This window comes from Rhipicephalus sanguineus, chromosome 2 (genome assembly GCF_013339695.2).
Source record: "Rhipicephalus sanguineus isolate Rsan-2018 chromosome 2, BIME_Rsan_1.4, whole genome shotgun sequence".
Taxonomy (NCBI): domain Eukaryota; kingdom Metazoa; phylum Arthropoda; class Arachnida; order Ixodida; family Ixodidae; genus Rhipicephalus; species Rhipicephalus sanguineus.
In genome coordinates, this window is record NC_051177.1 from 90062422 (window position 1) to 90078209 (window position 15788).

At 44.4% G+C, this 15788-nt stretch overlaps 1 protein-coding gene across 1 annotated transcript in view; it reads right to left on the reverse strand.

Moving 5' to 3' along the window:
• Positions 1 to 15788, reverse strand: part of LOC119383347 (serine/threonine-protein kinase BRSK2) — a gene marked incomplete in the record, with an annotated part of 136295 nt that overhangs the window by 37607 nt on the left and 82900 nt on the right. The window contains 3 exon segments of the mRNA XM_037651430.2: positions 945 to 996; positions 1547 to 1581; positions 13204 to 13350. Of these exon segments, the coding sequence (XP_037507358.1) occupies positions 945 to 996; positions 1547 to 1581; positions 13204 to 13350 (234 nt within the window).

Consider the following 15788-nt stretch of genomic DNA (forward strand, 5'->3'; position numbering starts at 1 on the left):
AACACAAAATAGTGGACAACGATTACTTCTGTCGTATATGCAGGACTTCATCTTATGTGGAGAACATCTTAATTGTATGTAAGTGAAGACGACGTAAATTATGAATTTAATATGTGACAGAACTCAGAAATGCTTTTGTGGGCGCCGTAACCGTTGTCCATGCTGAATATTTTAGGAACAAACTAGTAAGAAGCCACTTGCAACTTTCACTCATTCAACTTTTTATATTTGCAGAGAACAGACTGTCTAACGAGAATTTTGTGTGAGACAGTCAATTTGCGTTAACATATTGGTGCGCTTGACAAGCTTCCAAAGCACGTTATGAATCGCGCGATTAATTTGCGATAGGCCAACAGCAGAGACATACTTTAAGGTGACGTTTTGCATATGGCTTGGTGCTTTCACCTCACTAGCAAACATTTAAATTTCTTCCGGCAGACATCTTGGACACATTACCTTCGACATTAGGTCATCAATTTTTGCGCACTGAACAGAAAAGAAACTGCTATCTGAGAGGTCATAATGAACTGGAACCAGATCTAAAAAATTGGCACAGGTGAACTGAAAGGATTGGTATGTTCAAACATTCAGCACTTCTTACGAAACCTCTAAAGCACCTATGAAATGGATATGACTAGAACTGGTAAGACAATTTCGTTTTGTGGAACTGAAAAATACTTATCTTGAGGTGTGAACGTTGCTTCGAAGTTTTCTTTAAATAGCCAATTTTGTCCCGCGAACGCAAGTAAATCAATTGACAGATATCTCTAACTTGGGAATCTATACGGCCAATTGTATCAACACCCTTTAAAAAAAATGTATCACTCACTTATCCGAAACGTCCATGTTTCTAGTTACTTGCTGACTTTCTGCTTACGTACACGCTAAGCTTACGTGTTCCCCTGTTCATTTAATAAAGGCCCGAAAAATCTAGTTCAATTTACCTGTACAACTTCCTTCATGGGCAGCTCCAACTCCAATTCTGTCTTGCTTCCGCTGAAAGGCACAAAACATGCGTGAGGTTTTCAGCACTCGTACCGCGGCAAGCAGTCATGTCGTTCTGCCAAATGTCCACACACGATAAGTAAGATCTTACACTCTGCCCTCCTAACAATAACGTCCCTACGTCGATGTGCTCGCATATTTTTTTTCTAAGCTCGCTAGCATAACTTACTTGCTGATGTATATGATTAAATTTCACACCACTTTATTAACTGTCGAGGCGACTGATCAAGGCTCTTCAAACCAAAGGTTAAACCACAGGCTAAAGCACAGTAGCAGTTTCCACTTCAAATGAAATATATATTTGTTTTGGGAACTAGAGATACAATTTTTTTTTCATGGTAGATGTGCTAGAACGCTTTGTTAGTAGAAGGAGAAAGGATTCCTTGAGCACAGGAAAAATCAATTACACACTTCTTTCTATTTTTTTTTTCGTGCAATAAATATTTGCTCACGTTACGCCTGTGGTATCGGCTACATTTGGTCAATGTGCAACGGTAGAGAGTTACTGGGCTTCGTGTATGCTGCAAGTGCAAATACTTACGCGGTCACCCAAGGATGCTTCGTCACATCCGCTAGCTGCGTCCGGGGGATAGCATCGGCGAGGAAAAAAGCATAACCATCAGCTTTTATATCGCGTATTTTAGCAAATGCCGGTTGAGATGTTTACGTATACACTTGAGCCATGGCACACATTTTAAACAAAACTGTAATCAGGTCAGTCATAGCTCCACAACGCTTGCACAGGTCTGCTATTTACGTCAAGATTTCCGCGCACGTGAACTGAAGGCCTCTGGTCTGGGTGATCGTCTGTGATACAGAACAGAAAAACTTTCACTGTGTTGGCGACACCAACATATATTTTTCTTTCTTTCTCTGAGCTCGTAGCTGCGGCACCTTCTCGGCCCGTGACAAAGCATCGTTTCTGCGATGTGCAACACAAAAGCACTGTTGGTGTTTTTGAGGACTGCTCGCCTTAACGTAACTTTATGAATGACTCTTTTGTGTGTATATGTGTGTTTGCGACTGTACGTATTATTGGTGTGGATTTGGGATCATTGTATATATCATATTCATCACCCGACACCTGGCTAACATCTCCGGCCATATGACTAAATATTGATAACTCTCTCCCTCTTTCTTTAGCTTAAGCATTTTCTCCCATTTCGCATTCCCAGTGCAGGGTAGCTAAGCGAGGTGGTCCTGGTTATCCTTTTTGCCTTCTTTGATTAATAATTATTTCAACCTGGCTAGGGTCATGCAACCACTAATGAGCGCCAAGTAGTTTCAGTGTATGTTTTACGAGCTCCGTCACTACTGTAATGTATTATCCACATCATTACGACTACCCGCCGCGGTGGTCTAGTGGATATGGTGCTCGACTGCTGACCCGAAGGTCGCGGGATCGAATCCCGGCCGCGGTGGCCGTATTTTCGATGGAGGCGGAAATGCTTGAGGCCCGTGTACTCTCATTTAGGTGTACGTTAAAGAATTCCAGGTGGTCAAAGTTTCCGGAGCCCTCCAGTACGGCATCCCTCATAATCATATCGTGGTTTTGGGACGTTAAACTCCAATAATTATTATCATTATAGCTCTTTTAGAACCTGTCAGGCTTAAATAAAGCGTAGTTTAAAACGGGGGCAATTTACTGATTTACGATATTATTAACTGCTACTGACATTCCAGCACATTGCGATCGCTTTTGGTTTAATCAATTGGCTAAATGTTACACTATAGTGTTTATGCATCTCCTTTGCTCTTTATCTGAACTCATATCGAAGCTGGGTGGAGGAGGAAAAAAAAATGTTAGCTGTCTGAACCCTGTCTTCTGCTTGGTTTTTCCTTGTTTTCAGTTTCCGCCACAAATCTTTCGTTAAGCTGTTTACAGTGTTTATATCTGTTACCCTGGTATCACCCGAGTATCATGCGAGCACAATGAACAATACACAATGCAATAGCTGCACATAAATATTTTCCACTTTTTTACATCGCGCTTCTTGAACACACTTCTTTAACATCGCGGGGTGTACCGACTGTACTGTTCATAAAAGAACATGCCACCGTCAATCCTCCTTATTTGGTAATTCTGTGGAATACATTTGAGTTATAGTTATTGCGTAACCAAAAGCGACGGGAAAAAGAGTCCGCCAACACCGAGCGACATCTGTGTTAAAAAATTGTTTCTCGGGTGCCAGAAATACAAGCATGCAGCGCCTATGCTAAGTGTGCGAATGCACCTTTACAGCGAAAGGTGTTATGAGATCACAACAACAGTGCCGGTAGTTGGCCGCCGCCGGTGTCCGTAACCGCTGTCGAGCTAAGTAAGAAAAAAAGAAACGAGAAAAAAATATCGAGGATCTTATGGTATTTGAACCCGGGCCCTCTGCGTGGCAGTCGAGTATTCTATTACAGAGCCACGCTGTGCTTGCGACTGATTTACAAAAAGACCATATACAGGCGTCATGTCGGGCAAATCGCGTTAATATATGAAATATAACGTGGCAGAAGAGCAAAATAACAACCAGGCATCACACAATGCTAATTGCGCAACGAGTGTGTACTTTAAAGCATCCCAACCACTACGAAGTGCTCCGTCATAATTGTTCATAGTCATCAGCCGCATGCAGCATCCACAACGTGCACATAATGCCTCTTACATGTGTAGCGGGTACCTCGCTTATCCGAAGAAAGACAAATGATGGCATAGTGGGTGCTTCCCTACTACACAAAAATTATGATTTATGGCGTAGTGGATACCTTGCATGTGCACTCGTATTAGTTGCCCCAAGAGAATTTATAATGGGCTTTAAAAAGGGCACTCTTCCAGCTTTCACTGTGACTGTGCTGCGCGTTCCGCGCAGGCCTGGCTTTTTTTTTTTCATGACACTTATATATGGAAGTTATCATCTGGCTAACAGTCCCCTACATTTCTTGTTATCTTTTCTTTTTTTTTCAGGAAACATGAGGTCCACTGCTGTGCAATCATACGTTTCGCAACCTACATTACGAAGGAAATGGGAAAACATATAAGTGGCTTAACCGGTGATCCCAACCGCGTAGCACTGAGGCTTCCACGCGCGAAAGAAAAAGAAGAAAACGGAACTAAACAGAAAGTGCGAACGATCACTATAACGAATGAGCGAGCCGCGAAATGAGGACTTGCGGGCAAAGGCGACATGACCGTAGTTTCGGGAACCGGGCGTAGGGCGCCACCAGATGCCTCGCCTCTTGCAACGTCGCACTAGCCGGCGTTCTAGCGCCCGACAAAAGGCTTCTCTCGCGACCAAGCGCGCAGACTCCAGCTGAAGCCTTTCGTGTCACCGCGTTACGACACGTTATTTCTGCTTTCCCTTTATTTCCAGACTCGACTCCTCTCTCCTCCCTTCTTCCCTCCCCTCCTCTCACTCACTCCCTCTCTCTCGCATACAGACTTACGCAAGCACGCACACACGTCTTAAGATGTCTGAACTTCAACTCCACATATCTTCGAATTTCCATTTCTCATTTTCCTTCATCATTCACGGCTCTTCCTGCGGCAAGCATCTCTCATTGTTCTCAGTTTCTTTGATCATTTATGGCTCTTATTGCGGCCAGCTTCTCTCATTGTCTGCACCCTATCTCAAAATTTCGCGATCTCTCCCTCTCAGCCTCTCCCATTCGCTCCTCTCCCGACATGTGGCTTTGAGGAAGTGTCGAAGGATGGCGCCACCATACCGGCGCCTCGTTGGCGCCATCGACGGATCGATACCGACGCCGCAGCTTCGCGCTGGCGGCTGGCCGCTTTACTCGCGGAGCGGAAGTTGGGGTGCTTTCACATTGCGTATCGGGGTAGCAGCGCGGTCGCCTCATCCTCCTCGCCTTCCGCCCGCAAGGGCGGAACCGCGGCGCTCCCATAAAACGACTCCGGATCGGACCGGCCGAGACGGGTTTCGGACAATCCTCCGGCCGTCTTTCTCTCGTTTTGTCTTTCGAGCACGCAGCGTAAAGGTGAAAGGGTGAAGGTCTGAGCACCGGGAGTAACGAGGAAATACTGCTTTGTTTAGACGCGACGTCTTCCATACTGCTTCTGCCGCTAATAGCGCAACTGCGGAATTGCGCGGATAGCACTGCCAGCAGTATTGCGACAGCGCACTTTCGCGCTCTGGCTTGCTTCAAATAGTGCTCATCCAGGATTTAGACGCGTAAACTGTGGATGCAATTCCTCCTCGGAAAATTAAAATCCAACGCAACGTTCAAGGTTCAGCAGAATGTGCAGTGCGTTGTTGTCACTTGCTGGAAAGTCGCCTGCGATGAGTTTCAGCGAAAAAATGAGTGAGGTAACTAGAGGATATTAGGCTCGAATGTATTAGTTGTTCTACGAATGAGATTATAATTGCAAGAAAGGCACATGCAGCTGCCGTGTTTGCGTGGGCGCCAAAGCGTCTGTCGAGTAACGTTCAAGAGATTGCGCTCCTATTACGGAAAAAGTTAGCGCACCTTGCACTATGTCGCGCAACGCTGAGCCACAGTAGAGTTCGTGAGCACCTAGCTGGCCCTAGCTTGGCTAGGCTTGTACCCTCTCACCTGTCTCCTTCCCACCCCTTGCTATATTATACTACACATGGCTATGCTTGCTATCATTTTTATCTTTCTTTGAGTCTGTGTCTGTCTATATCTTTCTCCTTATGTCTTTTTGTTTCTCTGTATTTTCCTGTCTTTCTTCCCTTTTTTCTCTCTTTTTTTATTTCTTTCTTTCTCTCGCTCTTGATTTCCATCTTTTTTTCTCTTTCTGTACTCTTTTTCCCCTCCTTCTAAACTTCACATCTCTTTTCCACCTTCTTGTTATCTTATACTATACTATACTATACTATACTATACTATACTATACTATACTATACTATACTATACTATACTATACTATACTATACTATACTATACTATACTATACAAAGCCATGCTATGCTCTGCTAGCATGCGTGGATAGCCGAGTGGTTACGACGCCCACCTTCGAATAGTGGGGACGCAAGTTCGAATCTCGCCTCTCCAAGAATTGCTCTCTTTGTTTATATTTTTTCTATCTCTCTCTGTACTCATTCTCTCGCCCATCATATTTATTGCATCCCACGCCGGACTAATCGGCGCACGTTTTCTGGGAGCGAAGCAGAAGAGGAAGAAGAGGAAGGCGATGAAGAAGTGGACGAAGAGAACGCGTGACGGTTCATGGCGATGATAATTTTCTATCTACTAAACACGGTAAACCTCGACCACAATAACTCCGCAGTAAAAAAAAAAAAAGAAAAAAGAAAAAAAAACGTTGTAAGCATACTCTGCATGGTCCTTAAGCCTATGTCATATATGTCTACGTCTATGCCATCAAAAACGGGCATTGAAAATCACAGCTTATACGACAGTAAAATTTGTTGAGCCCAAGTTACTGCCACATAAGCTCAAAGCTCTAAACTGACAACGCTTACTCTGTCCATCTTGCCCTTTATGCGATTGTCATACTGCAGATCACCTCCTTATTTTACGCCATATTTTAATGCTTAGCGAGGAAGGCTAAAAGTATGCCCACCAACACTACCACTGAAGAGTAAGGTCGCGATAAGCGGCAACGCCATTCAAGTGCTGTGCCCGAACACTGGCTTCTCCACAAAAAGGGTCTTTATGAGAAAAAGCCTCCTTTCAGGTAACCCTGATGATGGCAATGGCCCGAGCGCGTTTGTGTGTGTGTGTGCGCGTGCGTGCGTGTGTGTGTGTGTGTGTGTGTGTGTGTGTGTGTGTGTGTGTGTGTGTGTGTGTGTGTGTGTGTGTGTGTGTGTGTGTGTATGTGCGTGTCTGTGCGTGCGTGCGTGCGTGCGCATGTTCATGTTTGTTATGTTGCAGATTCTTGAGCTAGTTAGTAAAGCAACGTCACAAGTGGGAGAGCGGATGTGATATACCTAAGCGGCTCAGTACAAGCTTTTCCTGAAAACAGCAACAAACATATTTGCGCCCTATCTATTTTGCCGTGGCCATCACTTAGTTGTTTCCAAGATATCTATATCTTTTGCGAGAACCAAACAGGCTCAGTGTTATCCCTGAGTGTGCAACTGACACGTTTGTTATTTTATCGTAATAAGTCATAACCGAGGCAAAATCATGGAAGAAGATAAGCGTGTAAGAAACTGCTTTCAAGAACTAAACTTTTCTTTTCGCATGGGCACGAAAGGAATTTGTTTTCTGCCTTAAATTACAACAGCCGACATAAATGCCGCCAAGTATTCCTCCTATCTACCCCTTTCAGCGCTTTACAATACACAACATTTATTAAATGCGAAGCATTTTTAGCGAACCTTTGGCACTTTGATCGTATCTATCTATCTATCTATCTATCTATCTATCTATCTATCTATCTATCTATCTATCTATCTATCTATCTATCTATCTATCTATCTATCTATCTATCTATCTATCTATCTATCTATCTATCTATCTATCTATCTATCTATCTATCTATCTATCTATCTATCTATCTATCTATCTATCTATCTATCTATCTATCTATCTATCTATCTATCTATCTATCTAGCCGCCTACGTCTGGGTGCTCTCATGATCGCCTCCTTAACTTGGTATACACCAAAATTGTCATGGGAGGGCAAGAGTATTTGACCAATATCGCTGTCGGGTCATGACATGAATAACGTGAAAATCCTGTCGCGTACGTCGTCAAACCCTTTCCCCCAGACACGTGTAGCACATACCCGTTTACCACGGACCACGGTGTACGGGTATGCGCCACAGGTGATTAACAGTTTACATCTACCCAGGAACGATGAGAACAGACATTGGTAATTTAAATGCGAGAGCATTAGGAAAAACCGACATCGGCAGCGTTGACCCGACGAATGGAAAGAATAAAAATTAGGATCCCAGCAGGAATCGAGCACAAGCATTCTGCGTGGCAATCAGGTATTCTACCACAGAGCCACGCCGGGTCTATAAACTGGTTTGGAAAAACAGCCTATGCAGGCGTAATGTGGGTTCAACGTCGATTGTGGTTGTGGTGCTGGCTATCTAATTTTACAAGAAAGCAATAAACACTACATATGTACTCCTACGATACAGGCGTAATATCATATTAACGTCTGTGGTTCCAGTGTTGGCTCCGCTTTTATAGCAGTCTAATAGACATTACATTTGTATTCCTATGATTCAGCAAGCTATATTGAAGCATTGCTCGACCTCGGAGGAATACATTAACGAAAGTTACATATGATATTCACATGATTGCACCATAAAGTGCGCTTATTTTCGATAATATTGACATATGTACTCTAACGTGAGGGCTGACGTTACGTCGCACCGTAAGTTACCTTTTAAACGCCAGTGTTGTCGACGTGCCTGGTAAGCCCACAATGTGCGCACAACTTCTGCACTTACAAAAACACGTCGATCCACCTCGTAACCCTTCGCTCAAAGCCATAAAATACAGCATAGAAGTACTCGCTCACTGCTTCGCATGAAACTGATTTCCACAACGCGTGGGATCTGCCGAATTTTTGTGTCTTAATGCTACAGACTTCATCACATGTTCAGCTCGCCCAATTCTAGACATAGGATTATTTTTCCTTGAGCTTGTGCTCTCGTATTCTGTCTTACGCTGCTCTCGCTGGAATTCACACAACTTCACACGGGCTGCTGAAACCTGGGCAATGCATCATCGCAGTCCTTTCTTTAATATTTTTCTCCCTCTCTTCAGACAGAACAAAACTAAACCAAGGAGACAAAACTTCGATACCGAGCAGCAAGTAAAATAACTAGAGCTAAGAAACGTTTCATGATGTACTAAGCTCGACATTGTATCCCTATTAAGGGAAATCTGGGATGAGGTTACTGCGTTGATTGCGCTTTGTGGATCCCTTGCGCAAATAGGCAGCGCTTCCGTTTAATCCACCCCCTCTCGGGAAATATTTATCGACGTCCCCGCAATCTGCGCAGAAGGGCCTAGTATTTTTTGTTATGTTGCTGAGCATACGCAGACTACGAAAACATGGGCTTCGTATCGATATAATGACTGCGCAAACGAAACAAACAACATCGTGAGCGCCCATTCCGAAAGCGGTGACCTGCGACGGCAGAAGCCGCGCTGCTGTTTCTTGGGTTTCGCAGCGTGAATTTGATACGAGGCTCCTTTCGCGTACTGCCAACGTCCAGTTTTACGAAACCGGAGTAGCAAAATAGCTCTTTGCGAGCGCGATGACTCGCGCGTAATGACGGGTTCACTGCGTGTTGCTAGGGGCAACCTCTTTTCGTACCTTGTGATCTTTCTTAGCTAGACTCTGTTTATTTGCTTTATGCGTGTGCGCCCAGTTTTTGTCTCTGATGCGAAGCTTTAGTTCGCTATTTGACACGCCGAGTTTTTCATCCTATAAAAGCGACGTTTGTCAAATCAGGGAGAATTTCTGATCCTGCTTTCTACTGCCAGAAAGATTATCCACTGTACATCCGGGGAGTACTAGAGTGGCAGTTTATATACGATAGCGTTTCGTCCCATCGGAGCTCTCAGTTTTCCACTATAATTTGCAGTTTCCACTTGAGCACCCCTATTTTCTGGCTCTCGTTTATTTGTCTTGTTCTGATCTTTATCTGCTTATGTGGTTGTTGTCTAAGCTGCAAGTGCTTCGACGGGCTTGCGGTCACACTGTGCATGTGTGCAATGTAGCGTCCTTGTCTTTTCGTGTAATGATAGTGGACAGAACAAATATAATGTCTTTCGTGCAGTTTCACCCAGAAAACACCAGAGAATGAGTCCAACATTGCCTGTGCTGAGAAGAAAGAAGCGCGCCTGCGGTCATGCTCGGTAATTCTACTGATATGAAGTTGCATCTGCAATTTATTATTGTGAAGCGTTGCATGCAGAAGCATCAACGAATCCCTTGCAATTGCTAAACGATAAATTGCCAAGGCATAGGTGTACAACGATAGCTAACTGAAGTGATAGGTTAATTTCCTGTGAAGGCCTATTCCGAGGACGACCTTAAAACATCCTTCCCAGACAATTATTATATTTTTAGACGTTTGTTATACCATCATCAGACCGCCACAACCTACAACGGAATGAACTGCAAAAAATTTGTAACGGATAATGCCAACCGTCAGAATGATAGATAGATAGAGCGAATTTATTAGAAGGCAGAGAGGTCGGCCTGAGATTAAGTTTGATAGCTTTGTATAGCACAGGACACCCGATATGACAATCTATTTCAATGCTGTGGCAGCAATTAACCGAATTCAACAAAGTGACAGGCAATTATAGCTAAACTTGCATCGTTCAAAGGCTTATTACTGTCACGAAAAGCGCTCCGTGTTCCAGATAGTCGTGCAGGTAAAATTTCGTAGCTTAGCGCACCACACGTTGTTAGTGCTGCTATTTAGAGCGGCGTGAGAAAAACTAAAGCCATGTGCTCGTTATAGGGGACAGATAAAAACATCACTATGCACGATATATGGCTGGTGAGATATCGACAGTTGGAAAGTATACGTTAGCCTTAAAAATTTATTAAAAAGTGGGAGCAATGACATGGGGGTCGGCGCGTGTCACGTGACCTCAATGCGATCCACACTGCATGTCTCTGCAGCCAAAGTTTCAACAAAGCAACCGGTATTTCTCATGCGATGATAACACATAATGTGGTGTTGTCCTCACGCTGTGTCGCGGTATGTCTGCGTATGCATTGAGACTGTATACGGATACTAGTCTGCAGGTAATAAATTTATTATTATTATTATTATTATTATTATTATTATTATTATTATTATTATTATTATTATTATTATTATTATTATTATTATTATTATTATTATTATTATTATTATGTTCTCCATCCAGTGAGTGGAAGGAAGAATTCAGCTTCTTTCGAACTCTCTCTAAACGCCTATATAAACGGGATCATAGTTCGTATATTGAATTCTTAGAAAAAAGCGCCTCTGACAGGCCGGCTGAGTTTTGGAAGTATGTACGTAAACGCTCTAGCAAAAGCGGAGAGTCCTTCAAACTACTGGACTCAAATGGGGTAGAAGTGCATGCCGTCGCTGACTGTTTTGCCACGCATTTCTCATCCGTTTATAAGGCCTCAGACTCTAGCACTGATATCAGACAACAGCCCAAGGCAGTTAGCTCATCCAGTGCTTTGTCGCTGGATGAAAATCTTATCTGCGAATGCATTAAGCGCTTAAAACCATCCCTATCATGTGGCCCAGATGGCATCCCCTCCGCCATACTAAAAGCTTATGGTAGTATATTTGTCCCAGTACTGACTACGATATTTAATAACTGCCTGGGCACTTCCACATTTCCCAGCATGTGGAAAACTGCTCGTTTTTCCAGTATTTAAGTCGGGCTCTAAAACAGATGCTTCTAATTGTCGCCCGATTTCTCTACTATGCGCCACATCAAAGATCTTCGAGCTGACTCTTCACAACATATTGTCTTTTAGTGTAAAAAAACTCATTGATTCCTAATCAACATGGTTTTCTCGCTGGCCGCTCAACTACCACAAATCTTGCTAGTTTCATGACGCAGATCTCCACACCTATTTCTCAGAGAGGACAGGTTGACGTAATTTACTGTGACCTGAGCAAGGCTTTTGATGTAGTCAGCCACACACTGATTATGGTTAAACTTGCGCACTTTGATGTTGACTTGTCGGTTGTGAATCTCCTGCAGAGCTATCTGCTCAATAGATATTGTCATGTAGCCGTAAATGGCCAGACGTCTTCTTTGTATAAAGTGACTAGTGGGGTCCCTCAAGGGTCGGTATTAGGCCCACTAATATTTTTAATTTACGTTAATGATGTTTCTTTTGCCATTCGTAATTCTTCTTTCCTCTTGTATGCCGATGACATCAAGATTTTTAAGGAAATTCATTCACTTAACGACTGTCGCTTGCTGCAGTCAGACTTGCGCTCTTTTTCCGAATGGTGCAACGGTAATAACCTTTCTCTCAATACCCCGAAGACAAAATTCATGTCTATCACTCGCAAAACATCTAGCGTGTCATTTCAATACTCTGTCAATTCTGTGTCCTTATGCAAGGTTTATGAGATCAGTGATCTTGGTGTTGTTGTTGACAGCGCGTTAAACTTTTCTGCTCACGTTAAGCGTGCTCACGTTTCTGCTGACGTTAATTGAACGCTAACGTACTGTTGCCTGTTGGGCATTATAATAGGAAGAGGAAACCAGCGGTTAGAAAACGAAACTATTGAAGACACCTATGGTTGCTCTTCTCTGCCTTGGTTTTATAATCGCTGGTTAACTCTTTCAATAGGAATGTTAGCGTGTAATTCTCTTTCTTTCTTTCTTTCTTTCTTTCTTTCTTTCTTTCTTTCTTTCTTTCTTTCTTTCTTTCTTTCTTTCTTTCTTTCTTTCTTTCTTTCTTTCTTTCTTTCTTTCTTTCTTTCTTATTCCCAGGCATGTGCATACATTGGACTACATAATACCACTTTGATAATATGTGCGAGGACATGAAATAAAGGAAGCCGCAGTTACTTGCTGGACACTGCTTCCATAGCCTCAAACACCTGCATCAACAGTGGCGAAAAGCTAATCAAACGAGAAATAGACCGCAGCACCACGTGTCCTTTAAACAGAAATTTCGAAACAACGCGCAAGTGAGTGAACCACACAAAAGAAAAACAAAGGATGAATTTTTAGGAAGAAAAGTTCGACAGGTCAAACATAAAACACAAAAAAAAACTTCAGAGGAACATTTCGTTAACGTTCCTGTATGAAATCATTCGTATCACAGAAGCGTATTCAGTCGTCCTTGTTAATTATTCATTGTAGGGGAAAACAGCGCGGGAAAACGATGAAGACGGAGAGAGAACACGAAGAAGACAAACACCCGCCTTGTGTTTTACTTTCAACAAAACCAAGTTCTGTTTGTCTTCTTTGTGTTTTTTCTTCGTCTGTGTGGGCGTTCTGTGCTGTTTCCCTGTCATTTGCGTTGTTAACTCAGTTAAACTAAACTTCTTGAGATGTCCTGTAAATACTCAATTTATTACTCGGTGCTCTTAGTTTGTCGGTGGACGTTCAACATGTCGACGTTCATTCTCCAATTTATATTAGGAAATGTGGATCTTTGTGCGTGGGAGAAAAAAATGTCTGCCTGCGTGAGTGTATGACGTGACATGATTCATTCCCGGATATAAGTCCGCGGGCCACATAGCTCTTACTCACCGTAAGCCTCTTCTCGGGGTTCACCTCGATCATTCCCCGTAGCAGGTCTTGGCACTCTGGCGGAACGAAGTGCGGTATGTGGAACACGCCACGTTTCACCTTCTCCAGCAGCTGGCGCAAATTGTCGTCGTCAAATGGTAAGGCACCCTGCGAACGCCGAACGAGGCGTCAAGCACACTCTACGATGCGTCTTTCACGGGAGGAAAAGCACGCCCCAGCTCCTCGCGTCGATTATTCATTTCTTGGTACCATAGGCGTGCGCACAGGGGGGGGGGGGGGGGGGCAGGTGGGGGCGGCCGCCCCCCTAATCATCTAAGTGGGGGGGGGCGCAAAATTTGCCCCGAACATTGACCCTTATAGTCACCTAAGAGGGGGGGGCAAAATCTGCCCCATACATTGACTTAGTAGGGTGCGGGGGGCGCTGCGACGAACCTTTGCCCCCCCCCCCCCCTGATGGAGAACACTGCGCATGCCTATGCTTGGTATATTTTTACAGCGTAAAGAAACAATGGGATCCCACACTCTTGTACACTTGAACGCACTAAAAGCCATCCTAAATTGTTCAGTTCGGTTCATTGTTGCTAATTATTCGTATACTGCCAGCGTCACTTCAATAAAAGCGTTTCTGGACCTCCGTAACGTGCCTCTTTCGTAAGATCTTCTTTAAGAATCCTGAACTATAACTCACATTGTTCTCGCCCCCTTGTTACGTTTCATCTCGCGTCGACCATAACTTCAAAGTTCAAGAGCCGTTCTGCCAGGACAACATGCACTTCTACTCCTACGTGCCGAAGACATCATTTGAATGGAATCACCTGACTGACTGACTGACTGACTGACTGACTGACTGACGTGACTGACTCTGCTGACTGACTGGACTGACTGACTGCTGAACTGACTGCTGACTGACTGGACTGACTGACTGACTGACGCTGACTGACTGACTGACTGACTGACTGACTGACTGACTGACTGACTGACTGACTGACTGACTGACTGACTGACTGACTGACTGACTGACTGACTGACTGACTGACTGACTGACTGACTGACTGACTGACTGACTGACTGACTGACTGACTGACTGACTGACTGACTGACTGATGACTGACTGACTGACTGACTGACTGACTGACTGACTGACTGACTGACTGACTGACTGACTGACTGACTGACTGACTGACTGACTGACTGACTGACTGACTGACTGACTGACTGACTGACTGACCTGACTGACTGACTGACTGACTGACTGACTGACTGACTGACTGACTGACTGACTGACTGACTGACTGACTGACTGACTGACTGACTGACTGACTGACTGACTGACTGACTGACTGACTGACTGACTGACTGACTGACTGACTGACTGACTGACTGACTGACTGACACTGACTGACTGACTGACTGACTGACTGACTGACTGACTGACTGACTGCCTGACTGACTGACTGACTGACTGACTGACTGACTGACTGACTGACTGACTGACTGACTGACTGACTGACTGACTGACTGACTGACTGACTGACTGACTGACTGACTGACTGACTGACTGACTGACTGACTGACTGACTGACTGACTGACTGACTGACTGACTGACTGACTGACTGACTGACTGACTGACTGACTGACTGACTGACTGACTGACTGACTGACTGACTGACTGACTGACTGACTGACTGACTGACTGACTGACTGACTGACTGACTGACTGACTGACTGACTGACTGACTGCTGACTGACTGCACTGACTGACTGACTGACTGACTGACTGACTGACTGACTGACTGACTGACTGACTGACTGACTGACTGACTGACTGACTGACTGACTGACTGACTGACTGACTGACTGACTGACTGACTGACTGACTGCTTGACTGACTGACTGACTGACTGACTGACTGACTGACTGACTGACTGACTGACTGACTGACTGACTGACTGACTGACTGACTGACTGACTGACTGACTGACTGACTGACTGACTGACTGACTGACTGACTGACTGACTGACTGACTGACTGACTGACTGACTGACTGACTGACTGACTGACTGACTGACTGACGACTGACTGACTGACTGACTGTGACTGACTGACTGACTGACTGACTGACTGACTGACTGACTGACTGACTGACTGACTGACTGACTGCTGACTGACTGACTGACTGACTGACTGACTGACTGACTGACTGACTGACTGACTGACTGACTGACTGACTGACTGACTGACTGACTGACTGACTGACTGACTGACTGACTGACTGACTGACTGACTGACTGACTGACTGACTGACTACGACTGACTGGACTTGGACTGACTGACTGACTGACTGACTGACGACTGACTGACTGCCGACTGACTGACTGACTGACTGTGACTGACTGACTGACTGCTGCTGACTGACTGACTGACTGACTGACTGACTGACTGACTGACTGACTGACTGACTGACTGACTGACTGAGTAATTAATTAATCACCGCTGAGCTTGATGCTTTAAGTAGCCAATGAATTATCGCGTGACGCGCTTCGTTGCATGCACTGTGTTTCTGTGTTTGTTGCACATTCGACG